General features: G+C 37.9%; 1 protein-coding gene across 4 annotated transcripts in view; it reads right to left on the reverse strand.

Annotated features, from left to right (window-relative positions):
- FGF14 (fibroblast growth factor 14) overlaps positions 1-25967 on the reverse strand; it is a 380196-nt gene that overhangs the window by 107804 nt on the left and 246425 nt on the right. For 2 of the 4 annotated variants that reach the window (XM_066545158.1, XM_066545156.1), the window contains exon 1: positions 16013-17049. The exons of the other annotated variants lie outside the window; for them this stretch is intronic. In XM_066545158.1, the coding sequence (XP_066401255.1) occupies positions 16013-16205 (193 nt within the window). In that variant the 5' untranslated portion in view covers positions 16206-17049. Of the gene's footprint in view, positions 1-16012; positions 17050-25967 lie in introns of those variants that run through there. 4 annotated transcript variants of the gene reach the window in all.

Genomic DNA, 25967 nt, shown 5'->3' on the forward strand with positions numbered 1-25967 from the left:
CTCCATGACTAGAGTCCTTAGGACTTCTACATCTGATGCAGTCCTTCTTGGCTCCCTTCACAGCTAGTGGGTGTCATGAATTACTTCCAAGAAATAAATATTTTTAATTAATTGCATGTCAGTCAAAATATGAACCTACAAGTTACCCAAGTTTTGGTGTCTCCATAGCAAGAATTTTCATTCAACTAGGTGAACCTAATCCCAAGGTTCTAGAGTAGATCCATGGCCACCTTTTCACTGGTTGGAAAACGTACTTTGTTTTTCCTGGAAGTTCAGCAGAATCAAAATATCCTACTAGAACATTCAGATTCAATGGTAAATGACCACAACAAATAATCAATGATGTAACAGATGATTGCAAAGAAACTTGTCAGAGAAAGGTTGTGAGTCATCTGAATCCAGCCAATATGGAAATCCTTTGAAATGTCATCCTTAAAGAGGAACTTTTTCAAAACTGAACTTAGCAGGAAATTATTTCCTAGCAGGTAGAACAGGAAAAGGTGCTAAACAACTGTTTCTCTCCAAATAAATTAAAATGACTACCTTAAAGTCAGGATTCCATACAAATAAGTGATAATGGTTAAACCTCCTCTGAAAGACACACCTGAAGGGCAACAGCCCCTCTGCCTTTGTAACAATCACCCACAGCATTCCAGAAGTTAGATTACTTCCCATCCTACTTGACACCTGTCTTATACAGCCCCTTGAAGAAACAAGTTTGAGACCTTTCAACAGAAAAACACACACTGCATAAAGCAAACACATCTAGTATCCATTCATAGCATACAGGTAGCAATAGTGAACATGTGCCACAGGTATTAAAATAATCAACTGGTGTCTAAAAATCAGCATGTGGATGTGGGAAAATGCATAAAACCAGCCTCAAGGGGGTTAAAGTTTATGTCTTTGTTTAACAGAAAAATGGTTCTAAGACATTGAAGAAATTCTTGTTTTGCTTTATCTGCCTACAACTACCATTGCTCCACATCACTAAACCATCTCTGAAAACGTCCTGGCATTTGTAATAAACATCAGTCACCTGTTATCTACATCAATGTATTTTGCAAAAAGCTTTCCAGACAGAACTAGGCAGAAAATAATGTTCCCATTGTAAAATACTATTTTAGGATAAAGCCCATAATAAAGGTTTCTAAAAAAAAAGGGAAAACATTTCCAGAGTTACTCACATCAGCTTGGTAACCAATGCAGGTTGGGATTAAAGGCTTTTTATCTAAAACAAAGTGAGTAGGAACTCAAGACTTGAAATGTCCACATGACAGAAAAGTGTTCAAGCTGCAGATCTGCTTTTTTATGCTCACGGGTCTAAAAAAAATTCTCCGGCCTTCAGACTGTTTTCTAGCAGAAATTTTAACAAAGTTCTCCTGTTTTGATGGAAGCTTGGCATTTGGCCTAACCTGACAGACCAGTAAAATAGTTTCAGGCAAAACCAAAATATCAGTCCAAAAAACCTCTACCAGAGGGCCAGAAAAAAAATGTGCCTCATTTGCCTGGGAAGAAGGATCATGTGTGACAATTTCACTTTACTTGCTCACCATAAAATATCTAGTCAATTCTTTTCTCCTTTCCTTGATGATGATATAGAGCCCTAAAGAACTGCTCCATTTTTGTGTGTTTTGAGGTTTTTGTTTTGTTTTTTATGGGGTTTTTTTGAAAAAAGCAATTATAGTTACAAGCACAAAAAATAAAGCAAAATGCAAAGCTAAACATACTGCAGCAGAAGGTCACTTGAAGGTCACTTGAAGAAGTCACTTGAAGAAGTTACCCAGATCTCATATTCATTAGGGCAGAGTTTCATTACTGCTACAACAGCAGTAGACAATCTCAAAATTAGCACAAACGTGTGCACTTTCTACCCCCTCTAGCACAGGTGACTTTCCATTGTCATCACTTTGTCACTATGTGAAAGCACAAACCCTTACAAAGCTTATGTTTGGCTGCTAAAAATAAAGCATAGCTAAATGAAGCTAATGTCTTAAAACATAATCTTTTATCTCAGTTTGCTAAACCAAGGACCATACACATCTCTGCTTCCCTAGAATGATGACTGGAACTTTCTAACCTACGCAGCTCCTGATATTAAACTTCACATGTTGCTGTACTTCCATTGCTGAAGTTTGGCAGGTTTGCTTACATTTGATAGTGCAGCTCCCCTAAGAATGCAAGCTAGAAGACCGATGCCATGTATTGAAACCGATTTGGATGTCAAACATGACTCATTTTAATAAGCACTCAGTAAAATTTCCATCTACAAAATAATTTGCCTTATATTTTAAACCAATTCTGATTCTTTATGAGACAAATAATAGCTTGATGCTTGTTTTGGCTCGGGAATGGGGAGAGGGGGGAAGGTTGGTTTTTTTTAAAGCTTCCATTCAATTAAAACCTTTAAATGAAACAGCATTTATTTCTAATAGACCACTGCAGTTTAATGAATCCACAGGTCTATTTCCTTATATTCAAAGTGGACATGAACATGAAGGAAGATATATTTTTGATTCATATGTGTACTACTTCCAGGATTACTTCTGATGGATTTATTGTCTGGTCTCACAGTCTTGCTTGCTGGTTGCAGTGATGAACTCAGAATGAGGAGCAAATTCTGCAGCTTCATGTGTTAAAATGAAAAACTCAGTCTTTAAAGATTTATATAACTTCTGCAATTTACAGAAATTAGTGAAATGGATTCAAAATCTTTGATTTTGTTTACCATAACCTGTACAAAAGTTGATTGTGGTCATTAGCAGATTCCATAATTGCAGTCCCACAACAAACCGGTTATATTTTATTTTCCCTTTACAGAATTGAAATGAGTTCCAAGTATCTGCCTATTATACTAATAGAAAGGATTAAGAAAAAATAAGTTCAGTGAAATCTACTGGGGATACAGGGACAGACCTGAAGTTCAGCCACAGTAGAGTTTGACTTCAACCCCAATGCACTGACTGAAATTACATTAATTGCTGTCAGGTAGTTGGTTGTCACAAAACAACTGTTACTCCCAATAGTCATGTTTTAATGCATGAAACTGAAGAATCAGGACAGATAGGAGGCATTACAAAACCAATGAAATAAAATTTAAAGTCTGAATAATTCATATAACTACTTTTTGAACAAATCTGGTGTATCTGGCATAGTTTTTTAGATGAGACAAGATATGAATGGCAGATTTGCCAGAGTTTTCCCCCATACCATCCCCCTCCTTGGGTAATCAGGTGTTTTACCAATATGGTAACTCAGGATTTGTCTGTCAAAACAGGCTTTGACTGGAAATGCTGTTCTGACAAAATAGAAAACACAGCCTGCTTTGCAGTGAAAAACTCCACAAGCCTAAACGTCAGTTTGCTTTCCCAGATGACAGAACAGTCATTTTCTGAACAGCTTTGTTTAATAAGTTGTTGGTATTGCTACTACACTGATTTTCAAGCTGAAGCTTTTCAGAAGCCAGAGCAGTTTCCAATGCACTACATCCTTCTGTTTGGACCTTCTTAGGGAGAAGACCACAAAAGACTACTACTTCATTTTTGGGTTTTGAGTAGTCTCAAGGTGTGGACTTAAGGCATCACACCTTGCAGTGGTCTAAGTTTTGTCACAGCATAGGTAACAAAAACCTGTGGTCTTGTCTACATCAGTGTCATATTCTTCTATTCAAGAGTCCAAGTGCTCATGGAAACAATATTACCACCTTAACTACTTGCCTCAGCAGTCATGTAAATACCCAGAGCATTCATATCCAGCAACCTTAACATTTAATAGCATAACTCATCTGCAGACCCACCCTATTGCTAGGATAGTCAAAAGAACTCATTCTCTTTTACTGCTTTTTTACTAATTTAATTTGGGGGCACATAGTTACCCAAGTGGCATATAAGCTCTAGGGTATTTGTTCCACTGGTCTCCTTGGAACAAGATGTGAGATCCAGTGCTGATTGATTTTACCTTAATGACTGAGCAACAGCCTCATGGAAAACCTTATTTCAGCCTTATCTCTGCAATGAAGAAGGGTGGCAACACAGTCCCTGGGATTCCAAATGGCAGGACTATGCAACTGTGTGTTGGGATGGTTGGAAAATAATACTGTTCTCTTTCAAAAGCATCTCTGATGAAGTTTAGAGGCAAAGGGCTTTCAGAGCTATAGAAATTCATATTTCTTCTTCTTCTGCAGGAATGCAAATAGGAAAATTTCTATCTTGCTCTAAATACAGTCTGAATGACCCCAATTAAGAAAATCTATTCAATTTTTTCATCTTCCTCTAAACAAAAACTTAGATACAAGTCTACTTCAATATAAAAACTAGTGCTATACAGAATCAGCTCACTGATGACCTGCCTCAGAGTAGCTTATAAAAAACTGATCTAATGCCTCCCTACAAAGAGAGAAGAATAAACATAACTACCCATACAATCAAAATGTGGAAAACCCAACTGCATCCAGTGTACAAAAAGGCCAAGGTCCAATTCATCATGAAAATATTCTCTCAAAGCTCAAAAAAGGATAAAAAAAAAATAATACTGGTATTTCAACAGTTTTCCACCAAAGATACTTTTCTGTTTCCATGGCAGTAGCCAGTAGAGTCCAAAACTGTGTAATTTTCATGTTACTTCAAAACAAGAAAAAGTAAAAAAAAAAGAAAAAAGCCTTCTCAGAGATAAAAATTCAACCCAATAACCAAATGGAGGCACTCAGGACTCACAGAACTGTCAACATACTAAAGCCACTGTGCAAGACATTGCTGATATTATGGCAGAAGTGAAGAAACATTTTTTCACTTCCTACACAACTATGACATATCCCTAAAAAAGAACTCAGTATGCCACAATCTATTGGACTCAGGATGTGAGTTGTGCCATTAGTCCACTGGTGTCACATCTGAACAGCCCTGGAAAATCAACAGCAAACGTCTAAATTGTCCCTAAGTAATAACACACATCTATCTGGAAACCAGTTGGAACACCATTATGCATGTAAATATTGCACAATCAAAAACTAAATAGAGTAAGTAGAATAAAAATAAGTAACAAGTAGTCAAAGACTATTTCTACACCAGATCATGTTTGTTGTAGTTTGGGTCGTCCTTAATACAGTTGATTGCAACAAAACTACCTCAAAGTAAGCAAAACCTTTTTGCTGCTTCAGGCTACAAATGTAGCTGGTATCCCCACTATAACTAGGAATTAAAGTTCTGAAGTTATCCTAAAACTTATATTCTAAGTTCATTCAATTCAAAGAGAGTGCTTCAAACAACTCCTGTTATGTCCTGGATGGATGCTAATACCAGGACAGAAATAATAAAAAAGCCTAAAAAATATCTTGTCTTTACAGGTCTGTTTAATCTAGAAGTACTAAGATCTCTAGCCACGTTGCTCAAGTACATTTAGCTTTCCCTTTCCATACCTTAACGTGATTGAAACTTCTTAAAATTCAGCCAAAATTTTCAGTGAATGTTTTTGTAAAAACATCAGCAACATTTTGCCACTAGTTAATTCCCCACAACTACTTTTCTTCAAGCCATGTACTACTTACACCTAAACACTCAGCAAAGAGTAGAAAACAGGCTGATCTTCCTTGCATCCCTCCCTATATTTGAAGCAAATGCAAACTGTGAAAACCAAAATAAAAATACTCTGTGAAGTTGGTAACGAGCTGACAAAATTATAGCTAAGAACCTCTAAGCATAAACAACTTTTAAGATGAGATTCACTATGGTCTCCACAGTTCAGCCACTGAGGCTGCTTTAACCATTTTAATCTGTTTTTATTTAAGCTCTGGAAGTGGAGAGAGTTTTAGTTACTCAGATCCTGAATTGTTGACTGTTTATCCCTGACAAATTTTGAGCACAACCTGCTCGCTAGTATCCATTGACCTAAAAACATACACCAGTAATTCAACAGAACTGTTTGCTTACTGTGCCAGTCAATTTCAACCATTATGTTTGCACCATAAACCACTGGTAAACAGGATGATGATTGATTGCTTGAATTACACTGACTATAATAAGTGGCCTTGAGATGGTTATTGGCTTGATCCAATCACTTTGTCATCACAACAATGAGATAGAAATTACTATTCATACTTTGGTTTAATTGCAACAAGATTATTCAGGCTTAACCTGCATTGATTTCTGTAACTTTCAACTTTATGAACACCTGATGAGTCTATTTCTCTCTTGTTAGAGAAAAACACTTTCAAAACAAAAAAAGTCTGAGAGTGCTGATAAACCTTTCTAAAATAGAGAACTAGAGAGTATGGCTAATGGGAATGCTTTAGTTTTCCTTCCTTTCTGTGGTTTGGATTCAATTATCTTATCTCTACTGTGATGTTCACAGTTTCCAAAGAAAGATGGCTGCTTATTAGTGGAATTCAGGGTTTCCAAAGTATTATAATGCATATAAATCTGGGCCATCAACTCATTTTGATTTATTTACATGCAATTTTTTTTGCTCATTTTACACAGAACTTGCAACAGATTATTTGTTATACAGAGCAGCACATATTAATTTTGCAAAGATTCCCCAAATCATGTGCATTACATCAAAGATCCGATTTTAGGGTAGTAACATCACAACCTTACAGTTGTTTAGTACATATAAGCAACTCAGACAACAGAATTTAATGAATTAATTAACATATACCAAAGTGCTAAAATTCTATAGTTCTCAGTTGTACATAAACTGCAACTTTGGGGACATCTGACTTGAGAGCTGAAATAAAAAAAACTTGTATTTCTTTTTCCTTAAATAGTTCCTCAAAAAGTCACTACTGAAGCTCTGTGGAAGCAGGTATCTCATTTGTTTAGCAAAAGTCTGTGGATACATAAACTAGAATGACAGATATTTCTACTTTGTCAGAAACACTGTGAAGTTGGATTTATCAATCTAATGCCTTGAAGAATTCAGCCATACACTAATCTCTGAACAAAAAAGAAAAGAAACAAAAAACCAAAAACAAACAAAAAACCCCAACAAACCTCTTCTCAGAATTCAGACTGTTATTTTAAGCAAGACCAAACTATGTTAATTAGGAAGTTAAGACTACAGTATTGATTTTTTATTTTTTGTGAAAAATAGGTAAGTAATATGTGCACCAGTCTCTGCTTGGAGTTTGTGATAAACACAAAAGTTTATTATCCAAAGGAAGAGTAAAAGAAAGTAAATACAAAGATCCAAAGAAAGAATAAAAGTGTTCAGATGAAAAAACTACTTGCTTGGTTGTAAGAACTGATGATGACAATGATGTATATTGTTCACTATCAATAATTTTCTAATGAGTACCTTAGGAGGAACAAAAAAATTTTCAAATCCTTAAAACATATGCAAGCTAAGTTCAATAATACTTGAGAGAAGCAAAAAAAGTTGGCTTTTTTTCAGATTACCTATATCAGCAGAGATCAGTCTCTCAATTTTTCAGCTCCAGGAATAGTTTTCTATTCAAAAATTCTAAAGTATCTTGTGCTATTTTAAAATTATTCCTACTTCTTGGCACAGTCATGATCCCAGATAATTTATAAGATGATGAAAAGGAATTACTAGCGGGAGGAATTAAACATTAATTTATTGTGTGTCCTTACACAACCATACTTAGGTCTCCATCTTGTAGTCAGGCCTCCAGTTGCCTGATGGCAAGCGTGGCTAGTCCTCAGGACTGATGCCAGAAGGGTACTGCCATGTACAAGCCTGGCCAGACCTCCAAGAAGGCAAAACTTGCTCTGGACACAAGGGGAAACTTGCTAAATTTTGCTGCTGCAAAGCCCTTCCTACCATGCAAGTTTCTTTCTAATGCCATAGGAAGAGATTCAATAGTTCATGGAATCTTATTTTTATTGGCTTTAATAATACAGTTTAAAATGCTGTTTGGAACAAAATATTACACGTTTCATGTGTATTTGCTTTGATTACATAGAAGGAACTGTTCTCATTACACAGCAAGAAAAGTGAAAGAAGAAAATAGAGCAGTGAAGTTTAAGAGTTCATTTATTTAGTAGTTGCTGGTATACAGATTACAGTGGCAAATTTTTCAACTCATCAGAATTTCACATGAAGAGATACAAATCACTAATTAAGGTAGAGGAATCCAAGTCTCAGTTATACATAAACTACATAGATGAAAATGAGAGGAGCATCTGCTCAAGCTGGAATGTTCACAATGCATAAAGCATTGAGTGTGTGAATAACTAAACACTCTTTCAACATCTGTTGAAAGATTTTGGAATACTTACTATAATCCATGAACTACAGAGGTACAAGGAGGAGTGGCTGGAAAAATTTCTTACTTCACCACATTTCTGAACATATGAATTTGTTATAAGATCATTCCTCAAAACAAAGCAAAGAAGAAATAATCAAGATTAAAACAAAAACAAATGTAAACACTTATTTACTTTATATTCTAGCAAGAAGGCTGCTCTTTATGAGCTACCAACAAGCTTCACACACCATTTTAATCACAAAAGTTAAGTCTGCTGTTGTATGACAAACTCTGCTGCAAATTTGGAAAAAAATCATAAGAACCTTCAATTGGTTCATTGTAGAAATGCTCTTTTTCAAAAAGAGCATTTTCATGACCTAAGAATTACATATATGCAATGCTTTTACATTAGTAGGTTTATACAAGCCATAAATTTATTACTGAAGTAGTTACCTTTCACAGAAAATCATCTTCCACACTACAGAAAATACTAAAATAAAAGCATTGTAAATTTACTAAAAAGAAATTCCCAGCCATTGCTCTAGTTTTAAATGGTAAGTAAGGAAGTCTGTCTGTCTGTCTGTCTGTCTGTCTGTCTCTCTCTCTCTACCACTCAGGGAGTGCAAATGCTCATCAAAATCAAACAAGAAGCACCTATAACACATTATTGCATTAAGGGAGACCCTGGTTCTAGCTCCTACCTCTAGGCTCATAGTTCCACAAGAATCTTTACTGCAAATAAACCTGCTGACCTTTTCTTAAGCCTGACATATCTGCTATGCTCTGAGTGACTTTGAAATTCAGTAATAAAAATGCCTTGAGGCTTCAAAAGTACCTTTTCATTAGGACATGAAATTCCACTCATATTCACCTGTAAAAAGAACCATTAAAATGCAGATTAATTTAAAACTAATTTCCTTCCTTCCTTCCTTCCTTCCTTCCTTCCTTCCTTCCTTCCTTCCTTCCTTCCTTCCTTCCTTCCTTCCTTCCTTCCTTCCTTCCTTCCTTCCTTCCTTCCTTCCTTCCTTCCTTCCTTCCTTCCTTCCTTCCTTCCTTCCTTCCTTCCTTCCTTCCTTCCTTCCTTCCTTCCCTCCCTCCCTCCCTCCCTCCCTCCCTCCCTCTCTCCCTCCCTCTCTCCCTCCCTCTCTCCCTAAAAAAACACTTAAAACCATCTAACAACCAAAACTACATGCTTTCTAGGGCCAGGATTCACAGTACTAAAGGAGGAGCAGCTACATTTAGTAACTTGGATACATCTTCAAATTTGCAAAATAAAGTCGAAGAGGCCGGCTTTGCAATGGAAATGATAGTAAATGATGGTGTTTTTTATTTTTTATTTTTAAAATTAACTTCTCCAGAGAGAACAGGTTGTGTGCTTGCGTTTCATAAAGTTCAATTCTTCTTACATGAAGCAAAACACTTGATTAATTATTTTTTTTAAATTTTGAGTTCAATAATTTCTTTTTGCTGATTACTGCCAATAAGCTGTCCAGTCTTGGTTCAATTTACAGTGATTTTATAGCACAGTAACTCCAATGCCTTTCAAAAGTTCTACACCTGGTTAAGGGATTAGAATCAAGATCACAGATGTAATTAAATTGTTTAATTTAGCTACATCCTAGGGATTATACTTTATATCCCAGAAAAAAGATATTCTTCACATTCTTATTTCAGTCACCTGTCTCTAGCTTCATTTATGCGAATCTGACTGAACATCCAATATCATGCTTATTAGCTTCTACTCACCACTTTACAAAATGGCATCCATAACAACTGGGAATTCTGAAAACCTTGTAGAAACAAGGTTGCTGTAACTTTTTTTCAACACGGTCCATCTATCTAAATTTCATATGAAGCTTTTGCCATTTAATCTTTCCAATCTTATACTAGCTTTCCTTAGAAGTACAAAAATTCTCCATTTTTTGGTTATGTATTTATCTACGGAAATATAAATTTAGGAAAATTTAGGTAACTATTGCTGAAAACAGCTATAGTTTATAACATAGAATCAGAACTTGGTAGTCATGGACTCTACTCCTGCCCATCTCTAACTTAATGGAAATATATACTCCTAAATCCTGGCATCAAAAGCAGCTAGATTCTTCCTTGGCACCAGGAAGGTGTATGTTCCTTCATGTTCAGTCCCACAGGAAAATAAATTGGAATATCTACACTGGACCTCAGCAGGTTATCTTATTTGTATAATTGAAATGACAAACTAAACTCCTGAAGTCCAGAAATGTTACAGCTACAATATAATGAAAGCATGTTGCTGATTTTTGACCATAATAAATTTGAAGCTCTGCTAATTTTCTCATCCTTTTCTACCATGCAATAGGAATCTTTTTTCTATTTTCACACTGTTCAGTGGATGGCAGAGCCTAAGATCTGAGATGATAATAATAATAATAATAATAATAATAATAATAATAATAATAATAATAATAGTAATAATAGTAATAATAATAAGAACTCTTGAAAACAAAAGTGTGCCAGCTTCAAAGGGATTCAGTAAAAGCTGATGGCACAGTAAGAGTACATGCCAGGAGTACATCTTCCTATTTATCACTGATTCCAGTACTTGTATAAGGCAGAAAGGAGCTTACATATGACCAAGTAAGACAGACCTCTGTTTACTCACTATGAAAAATGGGTATCCACAATTGTGTATCTTCAAAACTATGCTTAGAGTCTAAATCAAAAGACTTCAACAGAAAAATGTTCTGTAATTAACTTTTTGAGTGTTATCTCTATATTGAAATTAATTACTTCTGTCTGTAAGCTGCTGACTTGAAAATTCAAATCAAATTTTAAGGTCCAGATTTTGTTTGATTGAAATCAGAGCCTGAAACAATAAAAAACTACATCTGTTAATAGATTATATATTGTTTAAAGATAGGATTCTGTCTTTAAATACAGTGTAGAAACCTGACCTCACCTCTAACATTTCTATTGGTACATCACCACGAATCAGAAACCACCTGCACTGCAATCTCCCTTATTATCTATAATAATCAGATAATTTAGTTCTACAATACATTTAATAGATACAATAAGGCATATACTTAACAGGACTATCTGTGGACTGAAACTGCCTGAACTTTAGAGAGCCAGAAGATCACTCAAGCTTGAAGAGTTCGTTTTCTAATGAAGAGTTGAATTGCCAATTACTAAGTGAAGACATTCAAAAGTAATATTAGTATATGAAAGATATTCTGAAATGACACTGCTACAGCACCATCTGTACATTAAATGCCCACTATTCTATCACCCCTATTTGAGATATTTCTAAAAATCAATAGTCCCTAAAATTATGTTACCATTTTCAAGCTTTTTTTTCCCATTTGCTCTCAAAGCCAACTCATTCATCACATTTAGACCTACCAGTACCAGCTCAGAATAAAGATTTCATCCCAGGCATTACCGTATTTTTTTTAAGCTTCTGATAGCAAGCAAGGGTTGATGTCAAATACTGAATGCATGGGAAAGAAAGCTTGAGACTGAGTCTAGAAAGTCATGTTTTCAAAAATATTTTTTAAGTATGCTTAGAATATATTACATGAAATGTAGCATATTTACACAGTTTCAGTTTGTGATTATTATGCAGTCCTTTGAACAGGTTAGTGAAGGGAAAAAATGAATGATTTCTTAAACAGACTGTTAAGACTGTGTTTATACTTCCAAAAGGGTTGTGGGTTAATCAATTTCATTTGAAGAAAAGTAATGAAAAACAAGCAACATCAGTTCAATACCCTGAGAAACAGACAGCCTTGCACCTAGACAATGCAAGACCTGTGGACTTTAGTGAACTGCCAAGAAGAATTAATTCTGAGGACAATCTCATAGGAAAGCACAGACACTTGTCTTGGTCTGCTGAAACTTTGAGCAAGGCAGATCATGCAGCGCTGGAGCTTACTGGTGGGAGCTGATGTGGTTTCTGAAGCTTTGGGAAACAAGTCCTGTACACTCACAGGCACAGATCCCCATTTCAGTTCCACTTCGTTCCACAAGTGGGAGAAGTAGAAACTACTTTGGGCACTATGTATATTGGGAATTATCTTATATCTGAGATTATGGGCCACTCCCACATCTGCCAAAAAACATTAGCTGATCTACTGATGAGTTTTCCAAAAAATGCTTTCTTTGGAGATTTAAATTACCTTTGTACATGCAGTAAAATCTAATCAGTGCACTTTCTGAACACGTTCCCTAGGTCTCTCTTTCTTATAAATATTAATGTACAAAATCAGGGGCCAAGCCATCCCAAGATTCATACACTCTATGCATAAATTTAGAAGTTCTTAATGTGGTATTAGCACACAGAAACAGTAAACATCACACTTGGTTTTTAATACATTTAAATGTTGAGTATTTTTCAGTAGAATACTCCCAAGGGACCTAATTAACCAAATGAAGATTTTTCAGATTAGCAAAGCAGCTAGATACATAGATGAAAATACAGGCTAAGAAGTTTGAATTTGCACCAATGACAAGCATATGTTTTAATCTCTGTACTTTGTAGATGCATGAGGTGAAGTGACATTTATTTTCTTCTTTTCATTGGGTAGCCCCAGGTTAGATAAGGTTATTTCACATGAAAACAAAATATCTGTCAATCCTCCCACTTGTGATTGTATTAACATAAATTAAACATTAAACTATTATAACTAAACAACCTGCAATGCAAGAGAGGATGATTCAAAATTGATTGATGTCTGGCATCAGATAGGCAAGATCTTGGCTTCATGGTTATTTGGAAATTAATGACAGTTATTTGTTTAACAGATGACAGGTAGAACAAAATAAAAATTAAATAAATTTGAAATATCATAATACTAAACAATATGAATCAAAGATGTCCAGTAAATGAAAATGGTTTCATCCACTCAGTAGATTAGCAGACAAGTCTTCCACAGAAATCACTTTAGCAGTTTAATTCATTTATCAAAGTCTTAGAAAGGCTGTTTAAAACTACTCTGGCATCTATCATTGGAGCAAATATTTAAGTGAATACAAATATTACTCTTTATTCTGTGTGAGCTCCTGGATGTATCTTTAATGCTACCATTTCTAAATGTTAGTCTCCCAAAGCACACTTCCATTGATATTTTAGTATGCCCCTAAAGGAAGGACCATGAACAGAGAATTTGTCACAGTGACAGAAAAAAAAAAATCATCAGGGTATACATCAGATTGAAACATTTTATGCATTCATAATAACTTCATTTTTTTCTAAAATAAATCCCACTGAACAACAACAGTACTAACAGGCATTTTTAAAGAAGAATTTAAAAATCAAGAATATTTTTTAAAGCTTGCTGACATGTTTGTATGTGTGCATATATTGTGTATATCTATTTATCTAATTCACATTAGTACATATATGTACAAGGTTAAATGTGTATTTTTAATTTAAAAAGCAGCATCACCAGTTTTTGCTGCCTGATTGTTTCAAAGATGGAAAGACAGTAACTTTTCATATGTAAGTACAAAGCAAAACACATTTTTATTCCAAGAAAAGCAGTCTTGCTTTTACTGCTCTACATAAAAAAAAGAATTGTACATATAATTCTACTCTTCCATTGAATTGTAGAGAATGCTACAGATGGTTTGTCACATCTTGATTAGCTCATTTTTCACAATGCTCTTGTGACACTCTGTATCATTTACACAAGGTTTATTTGTCAAAATCCCATAGCACCTTTCTGACAACAGATGTTTTGAAATTCATCCTATTTTGCTTGGCAAAGACTTATTTTAATGGATTTGACAGTATGATTTCAGTGACAAATTCACTGGTCATTTAAGTCAGTTTAGAAAACCTAAAACCTGACTCTGATAAATGTTCGTTTTGGAACTCTTATAATGTATTTTAAAGGAATTGCCCTTATAAAATGTGGTTTGTTTGGGTTTTTTCACAAATGATTATTCACTCAAAACTATCCTGCACAAGATGTTTAAGTAACAACTTTGGCTTGATTGCTTCTTCAGTTTGTCTCTTAAATAGAATGCAACTTTGAATCCACAGGTATTCCATGCATCAGAGATAGTAAAAGCTGTGATAGTATTTTTTTCAGCAGGAATTCTTACAGATGAGCAGTAATTCTGAGACCTTAATGTAAACCCATGGATAAATATCCCCATGTCTCATCATGAAGGAAGATAAACTCAGGGGTCTGATAGTGCAGGTTTTACTGGTGAACAGCCCTTGTTCTGACTGTTCTTGCTGAAATGTTCTGTGTCAGTGGTACAGGTTAACAGCAGAGTTATGTTCTAATTCAGGTCTCTTTTTCAGGAATGTGACAAAGTGCCTTATGAAAAATGAATGAATGAAAAAGGATGAATTCAAAAGTCTCTTTAAAGCCCCTTCTCACCTAAAAAAATGTTTGGCATCTCAGTGCTGCAAGGCAGTCCTCTCTTCCTCAAATGTTAATAATGTCAAATACAGAGTTTTCCCCCAAAAAAGATGGCACAGGTGGTCAAACACAATTGCTGTTAGTAATCCCTAAACTTGTTTTCCTGAAGAGTATCACTTATAAATATCCACCATCATAAACCAGATACTCTAGTCTTTTAAAGCACACATAGACCTCTCTGAAAAAAGCCACCATAGATTTTGCCACTGACATTTTCCTGCTCATCTTTGCTGTATCCCTGTACTATCTAAAAATGCAAGATTTGGCTTGCATTAGGAGTTACAACAAATAATTTTACTGCAAGAAAGCCATGTAAAAATAAAATTGTGTGGACTTTGTTGATTTATGTTTTTTTCAAATGGGAGCCATGGAAAAGAAGGAGGAAGCATTAATTAGGAGACTTCCCTGATTATGCTTAAAATGCTCTTCTGACCCAACCTAAAGAGGAGCTGTAGTATACATACCAAACCACAACACATGGTGGCATTCTATATAATGCAACAGAGGGTGGTTTGTACTTTATCACTGAATTGTAGGTATTTGCCATGTTTCAAGTGATACTTAAGATTTTTCACTCTTCACAATATAATCATTTTGTTATAAAAACTTGTTTCCTGAGGACATAGAGTAAGTCTTACCATTTCTGAATGCTGCTTAATACCACAATTTTTTTTAAAAAATTAGAGAAGTCACGGCAACACCGTTTTACTCCTTTTATTTCTAGGGTTCTAATACAAAGTACTGGATAGAATGCAATAACCACGGTACCACTTTTCTCCATTGATTCCTGGTCATCTACCCGGAAGAAGAGCTAACCTGCAAAACCTGCTGGTCTGCAGGGCAAGGCCCTGGCTGGGAACGGGCAACAGGCACCTGGGTACCCACAGGGATGCCGAGAAGCTCTCCCCAGCTGCCGGGTGTGCCTCACCTCTCACTGTGCGCTGACTGGGAAGTCACCGAGCAGCGGGGGGAACCCCTTCACTACAGCCAGGCTGCACCTGCACATTGGTGGCTCAGGGAAGGGGCTGGCGACCCACGGCCCCCGGACACCGGGCACCCAGAGCGCCGTGCGCTCTTTGTCCTTCAGAGAGAAACACAGGCGAGACGGGGAGGTGCGGGGCGGCGGGCAGGGCTCCCCGAGGGGCTTGCTGCACCTGTCGTGACCCACACCGGAGCCCCGGAGCCGGCAGCCGGGCAGCCAGGCTGGCCCCGGGGGTCCCGACCGAAGGTCCGCAGGCTGCAGCCCGCGAGCCCTCGCCCGCTGCCGGGGAGCCGGGAGCCGCCGGCGGGCAGGACCCGGGGCGGCGCCCGGCCCGGGAAGTTTCTCGCCACAGGTTGCCCCCTCCCGCCCGCCCCCCGGGAGCCGCGGGCGGGCCCGGCCACAGGGACGCACCTTGGCGCCGCAACCGCCGCTTCTTGAGCCCGAAGATGCGGACCTTGGAGAAGATGTCCACCAGGTTGCCATTGCAGAGCCCGCGGTTCTTGTTGGGGCTGTTCCGCCTCCTGCTGGCCGAGGGCCGGTCCCAGTGCTGCTCCCTCGCCTGCCGCTTCTGGCGGATCAAGCCGCTGGCGATGGCCGCTGCCATGGCTGCTCGCCGGCTCGCCCACGCCGGGCAGGGAGGAGGGAGGCGGCGAGGTGCTCAGCCCCGGCGGGATCCCATCCCCGGGGGCGAGGGCGAGCGGGAGCCTCCTCCGGCCCCAGGCGCGGCTGCGGAGGGGCACCCGCACCGTGCGGCCGGCGGGAGCTGCCGCCGCCAAGGGTCACCGCATGGGTGCCCCGCCGTCCCCCCCCGCCGTGTCCCGGCGCAGGGGCTCCTGCTCGGGCGGGCGTCTGCCGGCGGGCTGGCGGAGCGAGCGGGACTCGGGGCAGAGCCGCGCCCGGTCGGCTCCGGTCGGGTCGGGTCGATCGGGTCGGGTCGGGTCCGCCCGACAGCGTCGCCTCCCGGGGCTGCCCCTCAGCCCCGAGCCGCCGCCCGCTCACCCGGCGCTGCCATCGCCACGGCCGGGGCGGCTACCGCCGCCTCTTCCCGGCTCCCGCCTGATGATTGCCAAGTGCTTCAGAAATCAGCATCTGGAGAGAGCAATCTTCTTCTCCGGCGAGAGCTGTAATCACGGCTCCTCGGTCCCACCCCGCTCCAGCCTCCCCTACACACGCACACACACACACACACACGCACACACACACACACACACACAGAGGCACGCACCGCTGGAGCTTTTTTTTTGACCTCCCCAAGGCGAGGGGCGGCGAGGGTGCAAGCAGTGGAGGAGGGGGAATGGGGAAAGACAGAAGAAAAAAGCACAGAGGGAGAGAGGCGGAGGGACGGGGTGATGCTGATGTGGTTTTCTGGTGGGAACCGGGAGGTTCCCGGTGGATCTGCCGCCAGCTGCCTCTGCCCCCCGTTAGGTTTCCGGGTGGCTTCGTGCGGGGCTCCCTTCCCGGGAAAGAAGGAGGGCTCTGCGAGCTGCCAGAGGGGCGTATGGCCCTCCCCGTTCTCCTTCGCCCGCCCCGGCACACCGAGGATCCCTCGCACGCACCCTCTCTCCAGCTCCCCGGCAGCGGCACCCTGCCGGCCGCCCCCCCGCCCCCAGCGGTGACACCGGCACCTGTCCCCGTCCCCAGGCGGGGAAGCCGGGAGGCAGGGCAGGCGGGACACCGCGGAAGCCGGGAGGCAGGGCAGGCGGGCGAGGGACACCGCGCTCCGCCAAGGACACCCTGCCCCGCGCAGTGCCCCCGCCCGACCGCCGCTCCTCGGCCCCCATGCAGGAACGGACCGAGCAGGAGGGAACTCTGGGGGGAGACGCGCTTCTGCTTCATGGGAAGGTTTTGGAGCCGTGAGCTGAGGGGCTGAGGGGACCTTCAACTCAAATATCAAAGGGAATTGCATGGGGCACCCACAAACAGCCACAGCAGGTGGATTTACTAATCCCCAGCACCGTGTAAAATTAGAGGATATGTCTTAGTGCACTTAAGGAAGCACCAGCCAAGCTCACTAGACACAGAAAACCTAAGAAGTATCTGCCCCGAGAAGTTCATAAGGCACTGCAAATAGTAAATACCATGTAATATAAGACATCCCACTTATTTCCTTTCATCTTTTCCTGTTGTCTCGTCTCCCTTTTCAAATAATGGCCCAAAGGTTTTTGGATTTACTTTCTGCAAGTCTAACGGTTAAACTTCCTGAAGTTTTAGCTAGCCAGAGGAAATTAGAGAAAGAAAACAAGCAGCTACACAGAAAAATATTGTTAGCCTATAAAGAAGGGCAGATGCTTGCACATGCAATTATCATGTATTATCTATTTTTATACTGTTTTCACAGTGCTCTAATCTCTTATTAGATGGTTTTGAGGGTTATTTGTTTTGCTTTGGTGCTTTGGTGCTTTTTTGTTTTGGTTTGGTTTTTTGTTTTTTGTTTTTTGTTTTTTTTGTGGTTGTTTTTGGGGGTTTTTTAACGGGCTTGAAAGTGTAAATATTCATCCAGAAAAATTCCCTCTTTTGCAATACAGAACCGAGAACAGGTTCTTGTTTCAGCAGAGGCTTCAGCTTCTTTGATATTGACCATTTTTCCCCCTAAATCCTTTAATCTACAAAGCGCTATTTTTATACAGAGGGCAAAAGTGTATGGTGGGAACTCCAGTATACAGGGATTTTGTATTAATACTAGACCAACTAGGAACAGAACATGCACAATCGGATCTGGATAATACATTTTAATTCTATTTAAAAGTGTCTCTAAAGAGATTCAGCTAAGACTCATTGGATTTTCTATCTGGCAATTTTTACAGAGCAGCAATTTCCTTACAACAGTTACAATTGCCTTAACTAATGCAATTAGACAGAGAGGTGGTTATTAAAAAAATAAAATTAAATTTCAGTGTAGTATTTTTGCATACTGCTTTCTTTTTCCTTCCTCCTCAAAAGTGGACAAGATACGGAGTGGTGTTCCTTCAGACCCCTTAAGAGGGAAGCGCTCCCCTGAGTGCTGCCCCAGTGGGCCTGCCCGGCCCCGGTCCCTGTCCCGGCCGCGGTCCCGGTCCCGGTCCCGGTGTGTCTCTGCCTGCAGCACCATGGACAGCGGAGCGGCGGTGGCCGCGCACGGCTCAGGGACACCCTGTCCCCGCCCGGGGAGCTGGCAGGACACAGCCCAAAGTCAGCTCGACTTGGCTGCTGGCTCCAAACAAAGGAATGAATGAGAGGGAGTAGAGTGAAACAGAGGCCAACCACCCACTATCTCTCATTTTCTCAGGAATGCAGAGGTATAATACATACATACAACACTAAAATTTGCATGAGAAACTCTCTCCAAAAGGGTGTGGGTCCCAAGTTCCTCTTTATAGCATCAGATGATGCTGTGCATCATATACTATCTACTACTATTGTTTCTCTCTATATTCTCCTTCAAATCCTGGGCCTTTGCCAAAACACTGACATTTCTCAACCACATGATGCTCGGGGTGATGGCAAAGAAAAGCAAGAGAGAGGGTGAAAACGGGCAGTATGCCTATAGACAAAGAGAAAATGTGTTTCTTACTCCAGAGATTAAAAAGAAAAAGAAAAAAAGAAAAGCTTTGTACTCACATCTCAGAAATGCAGAGCAGTTGTTTACATCTTGGGGTTTTACAAAGAAAACTCAAGAGAGCCATCTGGTGTCCTAACCTGCGATAAAATGTGTGCAATTCTAGTCAAAGTGAAGGGTCTGCTAACAGATGGATTGCACAAGTATGAACATATCAGATACCTTAAAAACTGGGAACTGTATGAGTATATGCATTTAGGGCAAAAATTTAGGATATATCTATACCTAGATATATCCTAGGTATGACATTTTCTACATCAAAACAGAGTTTTATCTCTGATTAACAAAACTTTGGATATGAAAACAAATTATTAAAAGGCAAAGAGGGGGAGAAAAGGCTTTCAGTGCTTTCTACTCTCCCATCTATTAATTTCTAACTGGTATTTTATTATGGAATTCAAAAGTTTTCTAAACAAAAACATTATAGAATCTATAAAATTGCTTTCTTTGATGAATTTTGTAGTAAAAAATTAAATGTATATAAAGTGTGTATAAAATACTTGGTTTTTTTATGTTAGGGGATGAAACATTATTATTCCTTTTTTTTTAATGTATTACCAGGAAGAAACCATATTCCATTTCAGCTAATTCAATATGTAAATTTCAATGTGACCTTTTTAGGCATGAAAGTTCAATACTAAAATATACACCATTGTTGTTTGCATATGTGCACGTACTAGAGATATATAAAATGCTTTTATAAGAAATTCAATTAGGAAAAATGGTATTTAATGCTTTATAATCTATTCTGCCTAGATCCATAAGCTACAAAATGTATAGAACTTAAAGTGTCATCTTTATGCCATCAACAGTATGGGCTTTGGGTTTTTTTCTTTTTTATTCATTTATTTTAACCTATTATATGTTTTGCAATAACTTGGATAATGTTACAAGCTGCAGAGTAATGCAGTTCAATGCAGCCATGAAAACTCTACAGAGATTTTCCTTTTATAAACTATTTCAATATAAACTAAAATATCTCCTACAAGTATGCAGTCATGTGCACACACTCCACCCAAATTTTCTCCTCTCAGATATCCTGAAACCACTCTTGATATCAAAACCAAAACAAAATAAATCAAATAAAGCCCAAATATCTTACAAGCATATATTTTCTACAAGTGCAAAATGTCAGATTATTACTTTACTAATAAACATGTTTAAGTTTCATGAGCTATGGTGAAGTTTTTACTGCACTTGCCTGCAAACAGTAGGGCACACAGAGTTCAGTTGTCCAGTTAAATCCACTGGAAGATGATGAGGTAAAGTCAGCTTACATTCTGGAAGTCATTAACAAAGTATAGTGAATCTAGATGTTCTTTCAGACTCTACAGAGTTTTGTGTCTTTGCAAATGTTTGTTTTTTTCCTTTGGAAGATGTTGTGTTCTATAGTAGCACAAGTACTAGCACCTTACTCCTTATACCATTCAAAACAGAAAGGATAGTCTAGGGGTAAAAAGTACCAACTTAGGCCTAACAATTGAAAGGCATGCATAAAAATACATCTAGACCACTGGGAAAATGTATTATTCCAAGAAGAGACATTTCAGGAATGGAGAAATTACTTGTTTCTAAATAGTGATGAATTTATTTAATCACTCTTGTGGTGCTTCTGATCAGACTGATTGCCAAATTACTGTTTCCAGCTGAAGTTGTAATTCTGATTTGTTGCTTCTGACAAAAACAAATTATTGAAGGTTGCTGGTAGTTTAGGTGGACCATAATTAAAGTGCCTAAATTCAATGTACGTACTAAGACCCCTCCACTCCCTCAAATATCATAAGAAAATGTGATACAGTCCTACAAATAGAATTGTTCATGTAATTGCAAACTGATATCTTCCCAAGGCACACAGTGTGTACGTATAGGGGGGATGGGTGTTGGTAAGCAACAGTAACTTTCAATTCTTGCTTTAAATGTCTTGGGGGAAAAAGATGGAGCAAGAGAAGTAATGACTTGAACAAGGTGAAACATAATCTATGGCTTACTCTATAGGTTGGTAAGTGTTCAATTGTACAAAACTGAACAAGCTAGAAAAAGGTTTGTCAACTTAAAAGATCACATCTTTCATAAGCAGACCAGTATGAACATATTAAAACATAGATAATAATTCCTTTTTCAGATAGATTATATGCATTCCATGTTTATAAGAAGACTAGTACAGTATGTTTGTACAATGAGCTGTTAACAGTTTAAATTAGGTCAGTTTTATATGTTCTTGTCTATTGATCTGTATATAATTCTCCTTATAAGTTATTGTTAATTTCCCAAAAGGCAATGTACTATGAAGCACTGAAATTTAAAATCCTTAACACCCTGAACACTTGAGTGATAAGACTTTGATAAGACTTTGAAGATAAGACTCATTGATAAGACTTTAAAGAACATTGGGAACAAAATTTGTTTAACATGATAATATGTTTCACAGAATTTGGATTTCTATCATTTCACATTTCTTTGTGTCAAAAGCACTCAGCTTTCAGTCTTGGCATTCACAATGTACTTGAGGAGCCAAAATCATACCTATAAAAATTTACTAAATACATGGAAGGTCCTATGGAGTGACTTGTTTAAATAGATCAGGTGAATCTGTTTAATTAAGACAAAAGTAAGCTTCCAATATATTGTTCAAAGGACTGCACATATTTTAACCAGCTTCTTCACAGGATTTGGCTTATGTATCCAACTCATAAGAAAAAACATTAAAATATGATTCCTGTATATGCAAGAATAAATTAATGCACCATGCAAGGCAGTCTAGCATTAGATGACTGGTTATGCAGAGAACTATCAAAACATTCTATTCAAGTACATAACACGATTCAAATGCATAACACCTACAATGCTGCCTATAGCAGCTCAGGTGCAGTATTTCTTCTGCATTCACCCATTCACTTCTTTCACATATTACATTCATTTCTTTCACATATTTCCTGAGATACATCCATAACTCAAAGGACTAAGTACCTCTACACTAGATATTGACTAATTCTTTAGACATTGATTCTTAAGATTTCTTAGATTCTTAGATTTCTTTTACTTTTGCTTTTTTTTTAACTTTGCTGTCCCCCTTTCCAATGCTAAATTGCATGGATTATCCTGTAGTAATGAGGACTATTCTTATGAATAGTCCTGTGTCTAGTAAAATACCTGCTTCAATTCAGAGTTTCATTTTTTATTCCATGGGCTAACTCTTCATCCTTCAACAGGGGGAAAAAGGTGGATGAAGATTCTTAATGCTATTTTTAACAATTGATCTTTTGGCCAGATAAGATGTATGATTGCAGATGCTAACTTCTAGCAAAGCTCCTGTGACATCTTTCATGACCCTTTCTGTTTTTCACTCCATCTTTACTTCTGATACCACTTCTTTTCAGACCAGGTGAACAAAAGAAACCAGCTGGGTTGACAGGAGTATCTGTACAGCACAGAGATCATATAAGGGTCACCAAAACAGCTCACCTAGACCCAAAACTTAAACCCAGTAAGTCTCTTTTAAACAATTAACGACAACAGTGAAGGAAGAAAAAATAAATAAATAATCAAGACCATTTTCAGTATATAATCCGAAAAAGTAATTAAAATCAAATACTTTGTGGTTTCTGCAATGAAATATATAATATTTTATCTTTAAAAATGAAATAATCTCTTCAAAGAGAGGTTTTTAATAACTAATAACAGATACATATTACCATTAATTTTGTTCTTACTAAAGCTAATAGCAGATCTGCCACAAGACTGCTTCAAACAAGGCTCTGGTGACACAAGCCAGAAAAAGGACTTTCATTAAAGAAAAACAAACACAAACACAAACAGCACCGCCCCCCCCCCGCCCTCCCCATCTTTGGTCCACTCAGCTGCAGAGAGCAGTTTAAGATTTAGAGGCCTAAAAACAGCATGGAGAGCTTCTTCATTAATATGCACAGCTTAAGCCAACATCTGTTGTGTTTACTTATCTAGCCACAGCAGGACTTGTCTGCTTGGCCTGACTTCTGGAACATGCAACAGACTTTGCTGTTATTCTCTCAAGTAACTGAAAGTCCCTGTAAGGTGAGTCTGCTTAATTTTGTTCTACAGAAACAAAGGAAACACTGTCCCTAAGAAATTCAGTCTCTACAATGAATTGGCTCTGGAGTCAGTACAGCTGGCAGAGCATGTAAGCTGCTCTACCTGTTTCATGCTACTCTCCAGTGAGGATTTCCTGCACCTAGAACATGTTTGCAAATGGATTTCTTGCTTTCCCTGGAACCAGTATGAAAATACTCATATATGACAATATGAGAAAAAAATGTGCAGTACTTCTGAACCCTTAGAACAAGGAAGATGTTGGATTTTGACCATCTCACAGAGATCCAGGAGAAAAAGCACTTTATATGCATTAAAATAAAATACTGAACAGAAAAGATAGTATGAGCGGAGATGTACATAAATTGCTATCTTGAGAAGCAGAAGAATGATTCCCTCAAAATGCATCTAATAATCTTTTAAGTATAAAAAGTGATTTTTACCAGTGACAGGAGGAGCTGCAGCATGTCTGCCCATGCACATGAATGCACTCATGCACACACAAAAACATCCAGAACAACACTTTGTTTCTTGGAAGAAAGCATGAAAATTACTCCCTGCCAAATAATCTAGGAAAAAATGGTCTTATTTTCTGCTATGTGACCTAGAATTGACAGTGTGATTAATTTCACAAAATAACTTTCAGATAGTCATCTTTGTTTGCAATTATTCTACTTTTGATTAACTTTTGAATAACTTTTGATTTGCAATCCCTTTGATACTATTTTAAAGACATTTACAAGGAAAAAAAACCCCAAAAATAAAAATAGCATCCCATTTTTTTCTTGATCAAGAGGGAAGGTCATACAGTATTTCTCTGGGTACTGAAGGGAGAAAATATAAATAAAGAGCAATTCTGGCTAATACCATGTTCATCTAAAAGGTAAGCCTTGATTCCCTCTCAAGTCTAATCAAATAGACATGACCCTTCCTTTGGGGTTCAGACATAACCAATATCCTCTGAAAAAAGTCCCATACTCTGTTTCCCTGTTCCCCTTTCCAAACAAACAGAAAATTCAGTGCATTGTCTAATACTTTCATTGAATGCAATAAATTGATGACTGATATAAATCTCTGAATAACAAGTATGGCTAGCTTCTTTTCAGTTAATCTAGATTTTTAGAAGTATCTGACAAGCTAATATAGTTTATATTAGCATAGGAACAGATTTTTCCTTTCTCCCCCTCAATGTTTGTTTCACTCTATATTATTTTCTTTCACTGAAAGATTTCCTTTGCATTGACACACTATTGTTAAGAAAAAGATGCAAACAAATATTATCTATTAAAAAAAAAAAAAAAAAAGCCAGGAGGAAACTTTTCAGATTTCACCCTTCTCTTCTCTCTTTGATAATCAGTTTAATTCAGCTCTAGCTTCATCAACAGCAGTGGTACTTGCTGTATGAGCATTTCCATTTTACTTCCTCCAAAACAGAAACATTTATTTCTTCTACACTTTTTTATGTCTTTTAAAAAACCTAACAAAATCAGTAAAGAATGCTTTGACTTAAGGAGAAAAAAAGGAACTTAAGAACTCCTGCTTACCCATCTTGTTACTTATACGATCATCAAGATCATATCAAAACATCAAGACAAATTTCACAGACTTTTGCTATCTTTTTATTTATTTTGTATGATGATGATGCTAGATATAATATAATGAATACTAGAATTATTTTTAAATCCTGAAAAAATTGGAGTCCCTGCTTATGTTACTGTGGTGATATTCCTGGCTATTAGTTCAAATACCATAGTATTTATTATTAGTGGTAATAGCATGAATACTTCTAATATAGTGACCTTATTTTACAACCCAGTCTTACAGAGTCAATACAAAATATATGACATTTAAGACTTAACTCATCAAAACCTTTTAACATCATATCTCTCTAAAGTGCAGTGCAATTATCTGATTTGCCAGCAGTGGACACTGTTTGTCTAGTTATTCACAGATATATTGACTGAGGAATATCTTGCAACACATACTGGCATATTTTTCTTTAATTCCTTGCACTGCAAGTAATTAAAAAAAAAAAAAAAGGAGTTATTTGTACCAGGCATCAGCTAAGTAAAAGTTGTGTGGTAGAAATATTTTTCAACATCTGTGTAATAGCATATTGAACCTTTAAAAAAAAGAAAAACTTTAAGTAGCTTTAGGAAAAATAAATATAGTCTTATTCACATGGGGTTGGTTTCTACCTTAATCAGAATAATTTCAAGTTGTAGAAGATGTTCTGATGTGAAAAATTAACAATTATTTGCTTGTATTTTTCATAGAGTGATGTTTATGAGACAAACTGTAAAGGCTTTGCATTTTTCTATAAAATTCTTGCAAATAATGACATGAGCAAGCTAAAAATTCTAAGAAGAATATTTACTTGAGTTTCCTCTACCATTTGTTGAATAACACAATTGTTCAAGATCTGCAAAGGATATGCTTTACACCTGATATTTTTCCAGGAGCTTTGACGTTAAGCTGAAAAGTAGGGTTTTTTAGGATGAAAGAATAGATAGCTATAAGACCAACACAAAGAGTTGCAAAAGGTTTAGTAGAAATCAGCCTAGCTAGCTGGAAGACAGTTTCCATTCATCTTAAAAATAGAAAGTAAGTGTTAGCATTTTTAAAAAGCCATGCACAGGTTTAATCACATATAATATTATCTTAGGCACTATTAAAAAAGTTACAGCAATCACCTACTTATCTCAT

The sequence above is a fragment of the Molothrus aeneus genome, chromosome 2 (assembly GCF_037042795.1).
Source record: "Molothrus aeneus isolate 106 chromosome 2, BPBGC_Maene_1.0, whole genome shotgun sequence".
In the NCBI taxonomy this organism is placed as follows: domain Eukaryota; kingdom Metazoa; phylum Chordata; class Aves; order Passeriformes; family Icteridae; genus Molothrus; species Molothrus aeneus.